Raw genomic sequence first — 13,782 nt, forward strand, 5'->3', positions numbered from 1 at the left:
GAGAAAGCACAAGGAAACTCAGTTGTATTAGGATTCTTTCTGGGAAAAAGGATTCCTTTGGAATATAAATTATAGAAAAGCATACTTTACTTCAAAGTTCATTGAAAAATAAACATAAGGGAATAACCGGAAAATGTTTAAAATGAACATTAATGCAAGAAACCCTTTTCTACTAGGTAACAAAAGCCTCACTAATAAAAGCAGAGTAATAGTGGTTCCAGAAAACATATACAGATGAATAGAAAGAAAAAAAGCTTAACTACAGAAACTGACTATATTAGTCTACACTGCTATAAAGAACTGCCCGAGACTGGGTAATTTATAAAGATAGGAAGTTTAATCGACTCACAGTTCCATATGGCTGGGGAGGCCTCAAGAAACTTACAATCATTGCAGAAGGGGAAGCAGGCACATCTTACACGGCAGCAGGTGGGAGAGAAGAGGAACTGCTGAACTCTTAAAAACCATCAGCTCTTGTGAGAACTCACTAACACGAGAACAGCATGGGGGAACCTGCCGCCATGATCCAATCACCTCCCACCTGGTCCCTCCCTTGACATGTGGGAATAATGGGGATTACAATTCAAGATGAGATTCAGGTGGGGACACAGAGCCAAACCATATCACTGACCCAAGCGTGTATAACAACTTAGTACATGAAAACAGTAGTACTGCAAGTTGTCAGGGAAAGAATGAATTATCCAATAACTGGTATTGTATAAGTGGCTGATCAGTTAGAGATTAATGTAAAGCTGGATCCTTCCCTCACACCTCTGACTGAAATAAATTACAAGTGGATGTAAACACATGTTTAAAGAAGCCCATATTTTACAGTAATTAGAGATTCACTGATGTGAACAACCAATTCTTTGAGGAAATAATCACCAAATCTGTCATTTCATCAGATTAATCACTCTCATTTTGTAGATATATTTCTTAAAGGTTTGTTTGTGTTTACCTAACTTCTGGGGTTGAAATGTAGAAAAGATGAGTCATACTTCAGTTGACGTATGAAAACTGTCCTCTGTAGATATTTTTCCTCCTCATGAAAATGATGACAGGCCAGAATAAATAATTAGAAAATTAAATTTATTGATCAAAAGATCCCAACCATACATATTTTTACATATATAATTCATTTAGCTAAAATAAGTACATAAGCCAAAATTACTTAGTATATATCCCATTTGTCTGCCTAAGTCTTAGGATGAAATACGTTGATAAAACAAGAAAATTTCCCTCTCCTTCTTCCAATGGAAAAGACCTTAGGAGAGAGAAATCTAAACTAAATTGGCAATGGGACATTTTTTATAATACCTGGACCCTTACTAAAGAGACTACAGTGGATGGTATGTATGACACCCATTCTGTCAGAACCATCTCAGCAATCCATCTCTATTCCTCTTCTCTCAAGAATAAAAAAAGATTTTCTTTTTTACACACACCCTGGACATCTCAACTACAATGTCTATTCTGAGTAAAAGAATGGCTAGACCACTTCCCTTGAACCAAGCGCTGGGCAGATAAACAACATTCTTGTCTTTCTGTTCTGGTAGCAATAAATGAACTTCTGTTCCGTTTCAATGTGATTTATTAAAGAGTCCATAATTCAATTGAATAATGCAGACGGGTTAGGAAAAACTGAAATAGGCTTTATGTTTCTGAGGTTGGTACACAGACATCATTCTGTAAACACCTTAGTTTTACACTCATAAAACTCCAACTCATACAGCCATTACAGAAAGAAATAAGGGAAGAAGAAAATGACACTTTTAGATGGGTATTTCAGAGAAAGGTAGAACTTAGTGAGGTATAGGATGGGTTCTCATAGCCTTCATCACCCATTTGCTCTCCATTTTTATTTGGATTACTCTAGATTCTTATACTCCTATGACCTCCATAATAAAATGTTTCCCTTTATCTCTTGAACTTCATTCCCCTTCAAAGACTGGGGGTCTGCTTTACTCTTAGCGTATATGTTAATTTATGGCAGCCTGAATTTGGAACATAAAACTAAAAATAACAAGCATGAGTCAATGCGGTAGGCTCCCTCCCTCTGGGTGCACATAAACTTCTCATTAAGAAGTTCAAAGAAGCCGAGAATGAATCAAAGAAAATACAGCTCCATGATCTCCACCTTCTATTAAACTGTAAATGAAACTGTCATTTTAATTATAGTAGCTAAAGCCCTATTCTCTGCTACTACTGAGGCTCTATAAATTCACAACCTAATTGAAATTTCTTGCACCAGGTTAAAAAAAAAAAAAGCTTAAAATCTACAACAGGGCAGTTACAAAAATCTATTGGCCTCTTCAATTCAAGAATATCTCTTAACAGTAGTGTCTAGAAGTCACTGAGCTATATCAAAAGGAAACATATCTACACTAAGAACCAGAAAAAATGAAAATGGCATAAATAAAAGAATTATGACTAGATATTTTTTAAAATAATGAAAACTAAATTATACACTGAGAAAGAGTACTTGATTCATTACATACTATTTAGTCACAAGAAAGAAAGAAAAGACAATTACAATTTTTACATAATTTTTAGAATTTTTCATTTGCATGTTGATCTAACAATAGGAGAAAAAGTATTTTACTGGATCTGCATAGAAATTGAAGATGGAGGTCTGCTTATATGCCAACACCCAAAGATTCGTGGTCAGAATTTTTCATACTAGGAGCCACTTCCTTGTTCAGAGATCAGCAAACTGCTTCCTACAGACATATGCCATTATTAAATGAATTATTGAAACATTTTAGAAGGCTAACATTAGTGACTCGGTAGGTAGGTCTCATAAATTCAAAGTTCTGAGTGTCAAACCACTGAAAGAATAAACAATGAAACAATCGGGTCATGCCTTCCAGAATTCATACAAAAAAATTCATTCATCTCCAATAAGAGTCTACAAGTTCCAAGACTGTCCCTACCTTCTTCAGCAAGATAACAATAATATGTACATACCAATTTACTGACTACAAAGGGTTTCATACACTTTACTTCACTTGATCCTCACAGAAGTCTTGTGAGATTAGTACAGATAGCCTTAATAATGTCACCATTTTACAGAGGGGGAAACTGAGACTCAAAGAATTTAATGACTTTAGTTACCCAGCCTGGATGAAGCAAATTGGGAAATTTAATCCATATCTCTTTATTTCATAATCATGTTCTCTTTCTATTAAATACTAGCTCTAATAAATACACGAAAAAAGAAAAGTTACTTTATTGTTCTACTACTCTGGACAATTAGAACTATAAAAGGCTTGAACGTCAAGTTTGGTCACTAAGCAAGAAATCTGTACCTATCCCAGCCCCCAAAAAGTCAGAATATAGTTCTACACCTTCACGAATTCTACATGAAAAATTGTCACCTACAGTTCAGACACTTTTCTACTATGTTTCCAAAAGAAATAACTAAACACCACCAAAAGAGGGAAGAGCCCACGATGCACTTCAGGGGAAAGAGAAAGAAATAATAAATCTGTTTACCCAGCAAAAAGGGAGAATCCAAGGCTGTAGACAGTAAAATATAAACACCTAACTGGATTTCCATTTGTCCACAAAGCGACATCAGCCAACTCAAAGGAAAAGAAGAGCACATGCAAAAACATTCCCTTGATTGCCAGAGGTTTGGAAAAGCAGCACCAAGTTCAGCCTCTCCCCTAGCTCTAGTAACTGTAATCTACCTATTGTCTCCAAATTTTCATCTCTCACACCTTATACTCTCTTATAAGTGTATCATTCTAAAACAGTTGTGTATTAGGACAAGAAACTATCAGAATTGAACAGATATAGGATATCTATTGTAGCCCCATAATTTGTAAACCTACCACTACCATGCACATCCTATGTCAACAATCATACAAGGCTTTGCCCTCAGATGAGTTACAACTACTCACCTTAAGATGTTAATTGATGAGGTTTAAGTTATTATTTCGGATCATATTTGAAAGAAATTGTAAAGGCCACCTAGACTAGTGATGAGCAGCATTCAAAAAACCACATGTGGCCAACCTAGCTTCAAGACAGTCTTTGATTCAAATGGGAGAAAAGACTGGAAAGTTGTTTTTTGCTACTATTTCTCAAGTATGCTCAGATATTTATATTTTAGTGGTTTAAATAAGTGACTTCCTTCTAGTCAAGGAAAAACATTGAAGGTAATAAATTTAAATATTCTATACATCTTCCCAATTGATTCAGTAATTTTTATTTTCAATGTTTAAAAAAAGGCATATATTTATTTTTCCTAAATTGAAAAAACAAAGTTAACCACTGATCATCTCCTATTCTCTAATCACTACAGAGACTTTTTTCTACAACTTCCTAAAACAGATTGTCATTCATACTGGGATATTACATGTTGATTTGTGAATATCCAATAAAGTAATGCCATAAAGATAGATTTAGTATATAAAAATACTAACAGGCCAGGACAATAGAGAGTCCTGTGCCATAAAACTACAAACTACCCTCCAGGTTAATATGACTTGAACATAGTAACATACATTAGTATACACATTCACCTGTTTCAGGCACATCATTATTTTAATTTAGGTTCATAAAGACATAAAAAATCTACAGTAGTAAATATCAAAGGAATAGAATTTCAGGTAATGGAAACTTTTGCATAAAAAGAGGAGCTGGTAAGAATAAAACACGCTGTGTAAGCAGATGCTTTTTTTTATTGAGATAAAACACATATGCCACAAAATTCACCAAAGTGCATAATTCAGTGTTCTGTAATATATTCATAGAGTTGTGCAAACACTATCTAATTTCAGAATATTTTCATCACTCCCCAGAAAAACCCATACCTATTAGTAGTTGCTCCCTATTCTCCCCTCCCCTAGCCCTGGCAACTACTAATCTATATTCTGTCTCTATAGATTTGTCTATTCTGGACATTTCATATGAATGAAAGCCTATATATATGATATGTGGCTTTCTGTGTCTGGTTTCTTTCACTGTTTGCAAGGTTCATCAATGTTGTAGCTTGTATCAATAATTCATTTCTTCTGGTGGATGAATAATATTCCATTGTGCCAATATGCCACATTTATTTAATTCATTCATCAGTTGATAGATATTTAGGTTGCTTCCCTTTCTTTTTGGCTATTAAGAATACAGTTGCTAGGCCAGGTGTGGTGGCTCATGCCTGTAATCTCAGCACTTTGGGAGGCCAAGGCAGGAGGATCAAGAGATCAAGCGATTGAGACCAGACTGGCCAATGTGGTGAAACCCCGTCTCTACTAAAAATACAAAAAATTAGCTGGGTGTGGTGGCACACACCTGTAGTACCAGCTACTCAGAAGGTTGAGGCATGAGAATAGCTTCAACCCAGGAGGCGGAGGTTGCAGTGAGCTGAGATCATGCCACTGCACTCCTGCCTGGGTGACAGAGTGAGACTCTGTCTCAAAAAAAAAAAAAAAATTAAAAAAAAGAATAACCTTGCTATGAATATTCATCTACAAATTTTTGTATAAACATATGTTTTCAATTTTCTTGGGTATAGGCCTGGGTTATATGGTAACTCTATGTCTTTTTTTTTTTTTTTTTTTTTTTTTTAGGAACTTTGTAATTGTTTTCTAACGTTGCTGTACCATTTTACATTCCCAGCAATAGATGGGAGTTTCAATTCCTCCACATCCTTGCCAACACTTGTTATTGTCCATTTTTAAGATCATGCTTAGTCAAGCAGTTGGAAGAGGAATATAGAGTATCCTTTTAGTTCTATTTTGTTTATTTTCCCGAAGAAGCTGCCAAAGAAATAAAAAGTATAACTAGAAAAGATTAAAAAACTGTTATTATTTGCAGATGATAAGTCTACTGAGAAAACCCAAAATATCTATGGAAATAGTTAAATAGTTTAGCACTATGGCCACATATAACACTAATTTAGAGAAGTTAACTGCATTTTTATTAACAAATTTCATTTACTATAGCAACAAATAATATATCTAAACATAAATCTAAAAAAATGCAAGATCATTACAGATGAATTTTCAAAACCTTACTGAAAGGTATTAAACAAATGTAAAGATACACCATGTTCAAGAATAAGATATCTCAGTATTTTAAATATATCATCTCCACATAGATCTAGAGATTCAATGTAATCCCTATTAAAATTCCAAAAAGGCTTTTTAAAGAACTTGACAAGCTGATTCTAAACTTTATATGGAAAATCAAAGGCCCAGAAATAGTTATTACATTACTGAAGAAGAAAAGTAAGAAGAATTTGTACTACTAGATAACAAGAATCACAACACTTTAATAATTAAGATAGTGACGTACTGTTAGGGAATAGGTAAACTGATTAACTGAACAGAAACAGACCAACTTGATAAAAACTCGACAGAGGTAGCAGAGGTGGCACTGCAGATCAGTGGGAAATGTTTGGAATACTTAGGAAATTATGCTGGAACTACTACTTAACCAATAAAAACTGAAATTAGGTTCTTAACCATATAAAAATCAATTTCAGATGGATTAATAACATAAATATAAAAAGCAAGACTAAACCTCTTAAAGTAATAGAATTGCTATCATCTTAGGGGTAAGGAAGGATTTCCCCACAACATCTCAAAAAGCACTAGAAAGACAGAGAGAAAGAAGGAAGGAGGGGGAGAAAGAGAAAAGAATGAAAAGAAAAAATATTAAGAAGTTAGACTAAATTAACATTAAAATTTTTGTTCATGAACATACCATCGACACTTCCGAGTATTTGAAAAAAATGGAATCTGCCTAATTCCATGCCTCCCAGTTTTACCTCCCCCAAACTGTACAAAACAAGAAAGAAAAAGTAAATCTACAGGCTGGGCGGGGTGGCTCACGCCTGTAATCCCAGCACATTGGGAGGCTGAAGTGGGTGAACCACCTGAGGTGAGGAGTTCAAGACCAGCCTGGCCAACATGGTGAAACCCAGTCTCTACTACAAATACAAAAATTAGCTGGGCATGGTGGTGCATGCCTGTAATCCCAGTTGCTTGGGAGGCTGAGGCAGGAGAATCGCCTGAACCCAGGAGGTGGAGATTGCAGTAAGCTGAGATCGCGTCATTGCACTCCAGCCTGGGTGACAAGAGCAAGACTCTGTCTCACATATAAAAACTATATCCTCAGAATCATCTGAATACAGAGAATGCTAATATCTCAAAATAAACGTGAGTAAAAACAGAAAACTTACCAAATCTATTTTTTTGTATGCATTATAAGCTCATTATTACATTTTAAATTTTTTTATTTTTAATTTTGGTGGATACATAGTAGGTATATGTATTTATGAGGTGCATGAGATGTCTTGATACAAGCATGCAATGCACTGTCATCACATAATGGAGAATGGGGTATCCATCCCCTCAAGCATTTACCCTTTGTGTTAGAAACAATCCAATTATACTCTTCATTATTTTAATCTGTACAATTACATTATTACTGAACTAGAGTCATCCTGCTGTGCTATCAAATATTAGGTTTTATTCATTCTTTCTAGCTACTTTTTTTGTGTCTATTAGCCATTCCCACCTTCCCCTCACCGCCTCACTGCCTTCTCAGCCTCTAGTAACCATCTTTATGTCCATGAATTTAATTGTTTTGATTTTTAGACCCATAAACAAATGAGAACATGTGATGCTCGTCTATCTGTGCCTGGCTTATTTCATTTAACATACGATTTCCACCTCCATCCACGTGGTTACAAATGGCAGAATCTCTTTTTTTTTTAGACAGAATTTTGCTCTTGTCACCGAGGCTGGAGTGTAGTGCCACGATCTTGGCTCACCACAACCTCAACTTCCAGGGCTCAAATGATTCTCGTGCCTCAGCCTCCTGAGTAGCTGAGATTACAGGCGTGTGTCACCATTCCTGGCTCAATTTTGTATTTGTTTAGTAGAGATGGGGTTTCTTCATATTGGCCAAGCTGGTCTCAAACTCCTGACCTCAGGTGATGCCCCCGACCTCGGCCTCCCAAACTGCTGGGATTACAGGCATGAACCGTAGTGCCTGGCTAGAATCTCATTCTTTTTATTGGCTAAATAGTTTTCCATTGTGTATATGTACCACATTTTCTTTTTTTTTTTTTTTTTTTTGAATTTATTTATTTATTTTTTAATTATTATTATTATACTTTAAGTTCTAGGGTACATGTGCATAACGTGCAGGTTTGTTACATATGTATACTTGTGCCATGTTGCTGTGCTGCACCCATCAACTCGTCAGCACCAATCAACTCATCATTTACATCAGGTATAACTCCCAATGCAGTCCCTCCCCCCACCCCCCTCCTGTATCAAAACATTGCATGTACTCTATAAATATGTACCCCTACTATGTATCCCCCAAAATAAAAATAAAATGAAAATAAAAAGTAAAAAAAAAAAAAAAAAAAGAAAACTTACCAAATCATAAGGTGCAATCTCTCATGATCCCACCCCACCCAAACAAAACGGAAAGGTTTTGGTGTAGACAAAGGAAGAGAAAAACTACCAGGAAGACAGAAGAAAGAAGACAGCAATGGGGGGCTAAAGGTAGATAGGAAAGTCCATGTTAAATCTGAAAATACTAACAGCAGCAATAACAAAACTGAGTAGATGACAGCACAGCCTACAGGCAAGGAATTCTAAAAGTACATGTGAGTTACTTTCAGCATAACTTAGCATAAGTTACTTTCGAGCATAACTTAACGGGGTAGTTGGGCAGTCTTTGTACATAGCTTCTGCAGGAGGAAAAAAGGCAGAAGGGAAAAGGCCCTTCAGCAACTGGGTGGTGAAGGGAAAATGAAAAAAAAGGGGGTAGGGTCCTAAGAGACAAAAGACAATCACAAAATCAGAGGATTCACAATCCCTTCCCTTCCAAAACAAAATACAACAAAACAAAACAACCCTATTACATATTTCCGTATCAACCTCCCCTTCTACTTAGCCTTAAATTTTCTCACTGAAGTCACACCTTTAAGTTATATACCTACCTCTGGAAGAAATTTATCCACATGGTCACCATTAGCATATATAGAGCATGTAAGACTATGGCAAGGTGAGCACTTTATATTAGGGTAGATTAATTGATAAAGGGCAGAATATAGGTTGCTGTACTTCTTGGGCTCACTGACTCACTAACATTTCCCAGCCTGTTTTGAAGTTACTATAGATGTAGCCCTGTGACTGAATTATTGACATGGGAATCTTAAAGAATGTACTTTGCTTCCAGGCCTATCCCACAAAAATCTCGTACACATGATCTTCCTTTCCCCTTTTTTCCCCCACACACTCCCTGCTTAATGAAGATGAATACACTAACCTCCAAAGCCATGTGCCAGAGCCACAAGCTAGGATCCTGGATCCCTGAATCACTGCTGAAGGAGTGCTCTGTGGCAACCAGAAATACCTGATACAAACTTCACGAGAGAGAAATAAACCTCTATCCTGTTTGAGTCATTATTTGTTTGGGGTGTGTTTGGCGTAGCAGCTAACAGTACTTTGAGTAATACAATATGTTGACTATTTCCTAGGGAAGCAGAAAAATCTTCTATAGGTATATACGATACAGAAGATGTATACTTCAATACAGGGGGAAGAGTGGTAGCAGAAGAAAAATAAGAATGACAGAGAAATCAGAGTGGATTCTGAACCATGGTTAATGAAGAGTTGAGACAGGTGATTACAATTTGAAAGAAGGGATATTTTTAAGATGAAAACTATATAAAAGGGAAATATAATTATGATATAATATGGCTTTACTGCAAACAATATTGATCATAAAAAAGTAAGTTCTGAAAACTGACTTAATCAAAACTGAAATACAACTTAGGGAAATGAGATTTGAAGAAATGCATGAGAGGGTAAGTTGGTTTCTATTTTCACAGGTCCAAAGATAGAAAGGAATTTTGAACCACAATGGATTACACCCAGTCTCACCCATACATTATGTAAGTGATTTAGATAATGAGACTTTTGAACTGATGATATTCAGATGACATTTTTGGCTCCGAGTTGATACTATAATATCTTTGTAGATCAGGGTAAGATACTTTTATTTGAAGTATAATAAGAATCCACAGAAAAATTTCAACAAGCAAAGTGGTTGGCCTGATTTACATTTTTGAAAATCACTAATACTTACTGAAAGGAGATAAAAATGCAAGTAGGGAAACCACTTAGAAAACTATGACAGTGATCTAGGCAAAAAAAGACAGAGAACTAGACTACAATGACAGCAGCAGGATGAAAAAAAAAGAGGATAAATTAAAAAATATACTTTGCAGGTAGAACTGATTGAACTTACTAATAAACTAAATGTGGACAATAATAATGAGGGAAATATAGGATGATTCCTAAGTTAGGAGTTGAGTAACTGGGTAGATAGTGCTATTTATTAGCTGAGATGGAGAAAACTGAGGAAGGTATAGGCTCAGGTAAGAAAATCAAGACTTGCATTTTAAATGTGTCAAGTTGTTATTATAACAGATATCCAGATAGAAATATCAAGTAACTCATTTGATAAAAGATGAGGGAGCTCAGACAGCCAAGAGCTGGATTTACAAATTTATGTGGTATTTAAAGCAACAGAACTAGATAAAATCAGAGTAAAAGATAGAAAAATGAAGTAAGCCCAGGACCAAACCCCTGGTATATGATATATCAGAGGTATGACAGGGAGAGAGGCTAGCAAAAGAGACAGAAACAGCCAAAGAGGTAAAAAGAAATTGTGATGCCTGGCCGAGCGCGGTGGCTCACACCTGTAATCCCAGAATTTGGGGAGGCCGAGGTGGGCAGATCATTTGAGGTCACGAGTTCAAGGCCAGCCTGGCCAACATGGTGAAACCCCATCTCTACTAAAAATAGAAAAATTAGCCGGGCATGGTGGTGTACACCTGTAATCCCAGCTACTTGGGAGGCTGAGGCATGAGAATAGCTTGAACCCAGGAGGCAGAGGGTGCAGTGGGCCAAGATCATACCACTGCATTCCAGCCTGGGAGACAGAGTGAAAATCTGTCTTTAAAAAAAAAAGGAAAAGAAAAAGAAAAAAGGAGGTTGTGATGTCAGAGATGTCATTTCATTAGAATAATCACTGATACTAATTATAATTACTCTTCACAACTTTCATATGATCTACTCTATGGAAGTCTAGCATAAAACGCAAAAAGCTTTAGCCCAGAGCATTAATTCTAAAAATATTCAAATACTTATGAAAAATTTACTGTACTGAATGTTCAGAGGATAAACAGAGATTCAGATATTTTTCCATGTCGTGGCTATGGTGTGAATAAATTTTTTAAATGCAGAATTAAATTTCTATAGATAATGGAAGACAGAAAAAAGCTAGACTAATATAGAGAAATCTGGGCAAAGCATACTTTGAGAACTACCTGAATAGGAATAGAGACAGCAATAAAGAACAACAACAAAAAAAGCCATGATAAAAAAAGATATATTCACACTATCCTCTATCCTTATCTAATTTTCTCCATTGTAGCTTTCTATTCCCTTTGTAGCCACAAAAGACCCTCTAAACCTTTTCATTTTCTTACTTCTAGCTGTCTCTATTCTTGGCTTGATTCTCTTTTCACCTGACCACATCTTTAATAGCTTTTGATTCCAACTGATCTTTACTGTCTTTTGCTATCCCATCAAATCAAAAGTTTTAAAAAGTTTTAGTGGGACTGGATAATAACTATAAAATTATTTTAAACATTTTTAGTAATTCTGGATTTATATAAATAGCAGAAGACTACAAATGTTTATGTGGAGAAATAAAACAATGCATAAATTTGTCTATCCCCTACCTCCACTTTAGGTAAGAAGCACAAATCAACAATGGTTATAGCATGAGAATCACAATCCTAAATTTGAGATTTCACGAAACTGACTTCAATTTCCTCCTTTGTGGTACCAGAGGAAAGGTATATGGAAAAACTGTATTTTAATAAAGAAAGAAGATTTTTAAATGAACAGCAATTGCATGCAATGACTCACAGATAAACTAGTACGACCATGTCAATAATAGTGACATAAATTCACCTAAAAAGGATTAAAATGTTTTTAAAGTCTAAAGAACTTGAGGTCTTTCAGAGCTGTTAAAGACTTACTGAAAATATGCTGACATTTTCCTGCCATGCCTCTAATACCCAGGTATGAGTGTCAAATAATGACACTGCTCCAAACTTCCTTAAAGTGAAATATTAGGGATGGGAGGAGTGCTGTTAGTTGGCTAGACTCAGGAGGGCCAAGTGAGTTTGAAGAGAGATGCAAGAAAAGAAAGTGCCCCAAGTTCAAAAAGAGACAAGAGTAGTAAATTTATGAGGATTTCTTCCCCTGACCTCCCCAGGAATATCTTTTCCTCATACCATTTCACAGATTTGTGATTACTTATAAGGAGTTGTGAGGACTCCCAAGGTTCTCCTGATTCTTCCAAATCTAGAGAATACCTGATTCCTTGCCTCCCACCTAGTAACTGAATTACCTTTCCTGGGGCCACTTTGTTGAACCACCCAGTTGTCAGGTGGCTCCTTCTAAGGAAGCATAGACAGTTGTTGGTGTCAAAGGATGTTGTGGTCTTTGGATATGTTCCCGATTTGAATTTCAACCAACTCCTCACATCTCTCTGATGGGGTACAGTAATAGAACAGAAGTCAATGGGAGATCAGCATGCACTCAGATTCCAGATTCTGAAAGGGAACAAAAATCAAACCCTCCATTCTTTGCCTCTTCACCATGTCTAATAACCAATATGCTAGAAACCAGGCAGGCTCTATCAGCCCATCAAAACTAAATATAAAGCAACAACTCTCAATAATCACATAATAAGTAATATGCACTTTATGAATGCTTAAGTCTATAAGACAAATGTTAATATTTACTAAAATTTATACTTTATAAATACAAATTATACGCCATCCTACTAAAATCTATTATACACTTTGAAAGTATTCAGTTAGTATTTAAATAGCCATGCAGAGCAGTGACTTACCTTTTCTAATACAGATAAGTTCATGTACTCCACAGGTTCTCTCTCCACCTGTTAAAAAAAAGTTTATGGGAAGTTAAGAACAAAGAAAGTAGCGTGAATTTGACTGTTACAAAGAATCATTTTAAATTAGCACCTAAAAGTGACCTCAGAAAAAGTTTCCCTAACTCTTCTCTTTATACTTAACTAAATGAATATGATAGCCTGATAACAGAATTTTCTGGAACAACCCAGAAATTAGGTCTTAGGAAGTCTCAGAATGAAGACACTTCATTCAAGTATGTGATTCTGAATGGCAAGCTTCTCAACCGCAGAAATCACATCACCATTTCCCAAGCATCTCTTCACATCATCTAGAAGGAAAGACTCTAAGAGAGGACCCACTTTTGTATCTGAGCCTTAACATACACAAGTAAGTTATTGAAAGGTCAATCCTGTAAAGTTACTATTTATATTTTATCATATATGCTCATATTATATATTCTCCAACAGCCCACTATTATAAATTTGTAAAACAAATTTAATAGTATGATGATAAAAACAAATTTAACTTTAAAAATTACTTTGATTATTCTTTTTTGGAAAGAGTCTTTTGTAATGTTTCTTTTTTAAAAAATCTCTACTTATTGGGCCAAAAACCAAAAATACAGAAAAGTGCACAAATGTATAAAACTTTCATGTAATTATCACAAAGTAAGCACCTGAGTTGCTACAAACCAAGTCAAGAACCAGAACTTTGCTGGCATTCCAGGAGCCCCTTTAACTCATCTTCCTAGGCACTACTTTGTGCCCCAGAAGTACCTAATCTTCTGAGTGCTA

At 35.7% G+C, this 13,782-nt stretch overlaps 1 protein-coding gene across 6 annotated transcripts in view; it reads right to left on the reverse strand.

The window, feature by feature from the left end:
- Positions 1-13,782, reverse strand: part of SYT14 (synaptotagmin 14) — a 234,193-nt gene that overhangs the window by 205,788 nt on the left and 14,623 nt on the right. For 3 of the 6 annotated variants that reach the window (XM_007988577.3, XM_037985600.2, XM_073011533.1), the window contains exons 2-3: positions 12,967-13,014; positions 12,460-12,664 (exon numbers count right to left, since the gene is read on the reverse strand). Coding sequence is in view for 2 of the 6 variants with exons in the window: in XM_007988575.3 (XP_007986766.1) it covers positions 12,967-13,014 (48 nt within the window). In the remaining 4 variants the exon portion in view is untranslated. The remainder of the gene's footprint in view (positions 1-12,459; positions 12,665-12,966; positions 13,015-13,782) is intronic. The other 3 variants (XM_007988575.3, XM_007988574.3, XM_037985601.2) reach the window with 2 other exon arrangements.

Source organism: Chlorocebus sabaeus, chromosome 25 (genome assembly GCF_047675955.1).
Source record: "Chlorocebus sabaeus isolate Y175 chromosome 25, mChlSab1.0.hap1, whole genome shotgun sequence".
In the NCBI taxonomy this organism is placed as follows: Eukaryota; Metazoa; Chordata; class Mammalia; order Primates; family Cercopithecidae; genus Chlorocebus; species Chlorocebus sabaeus.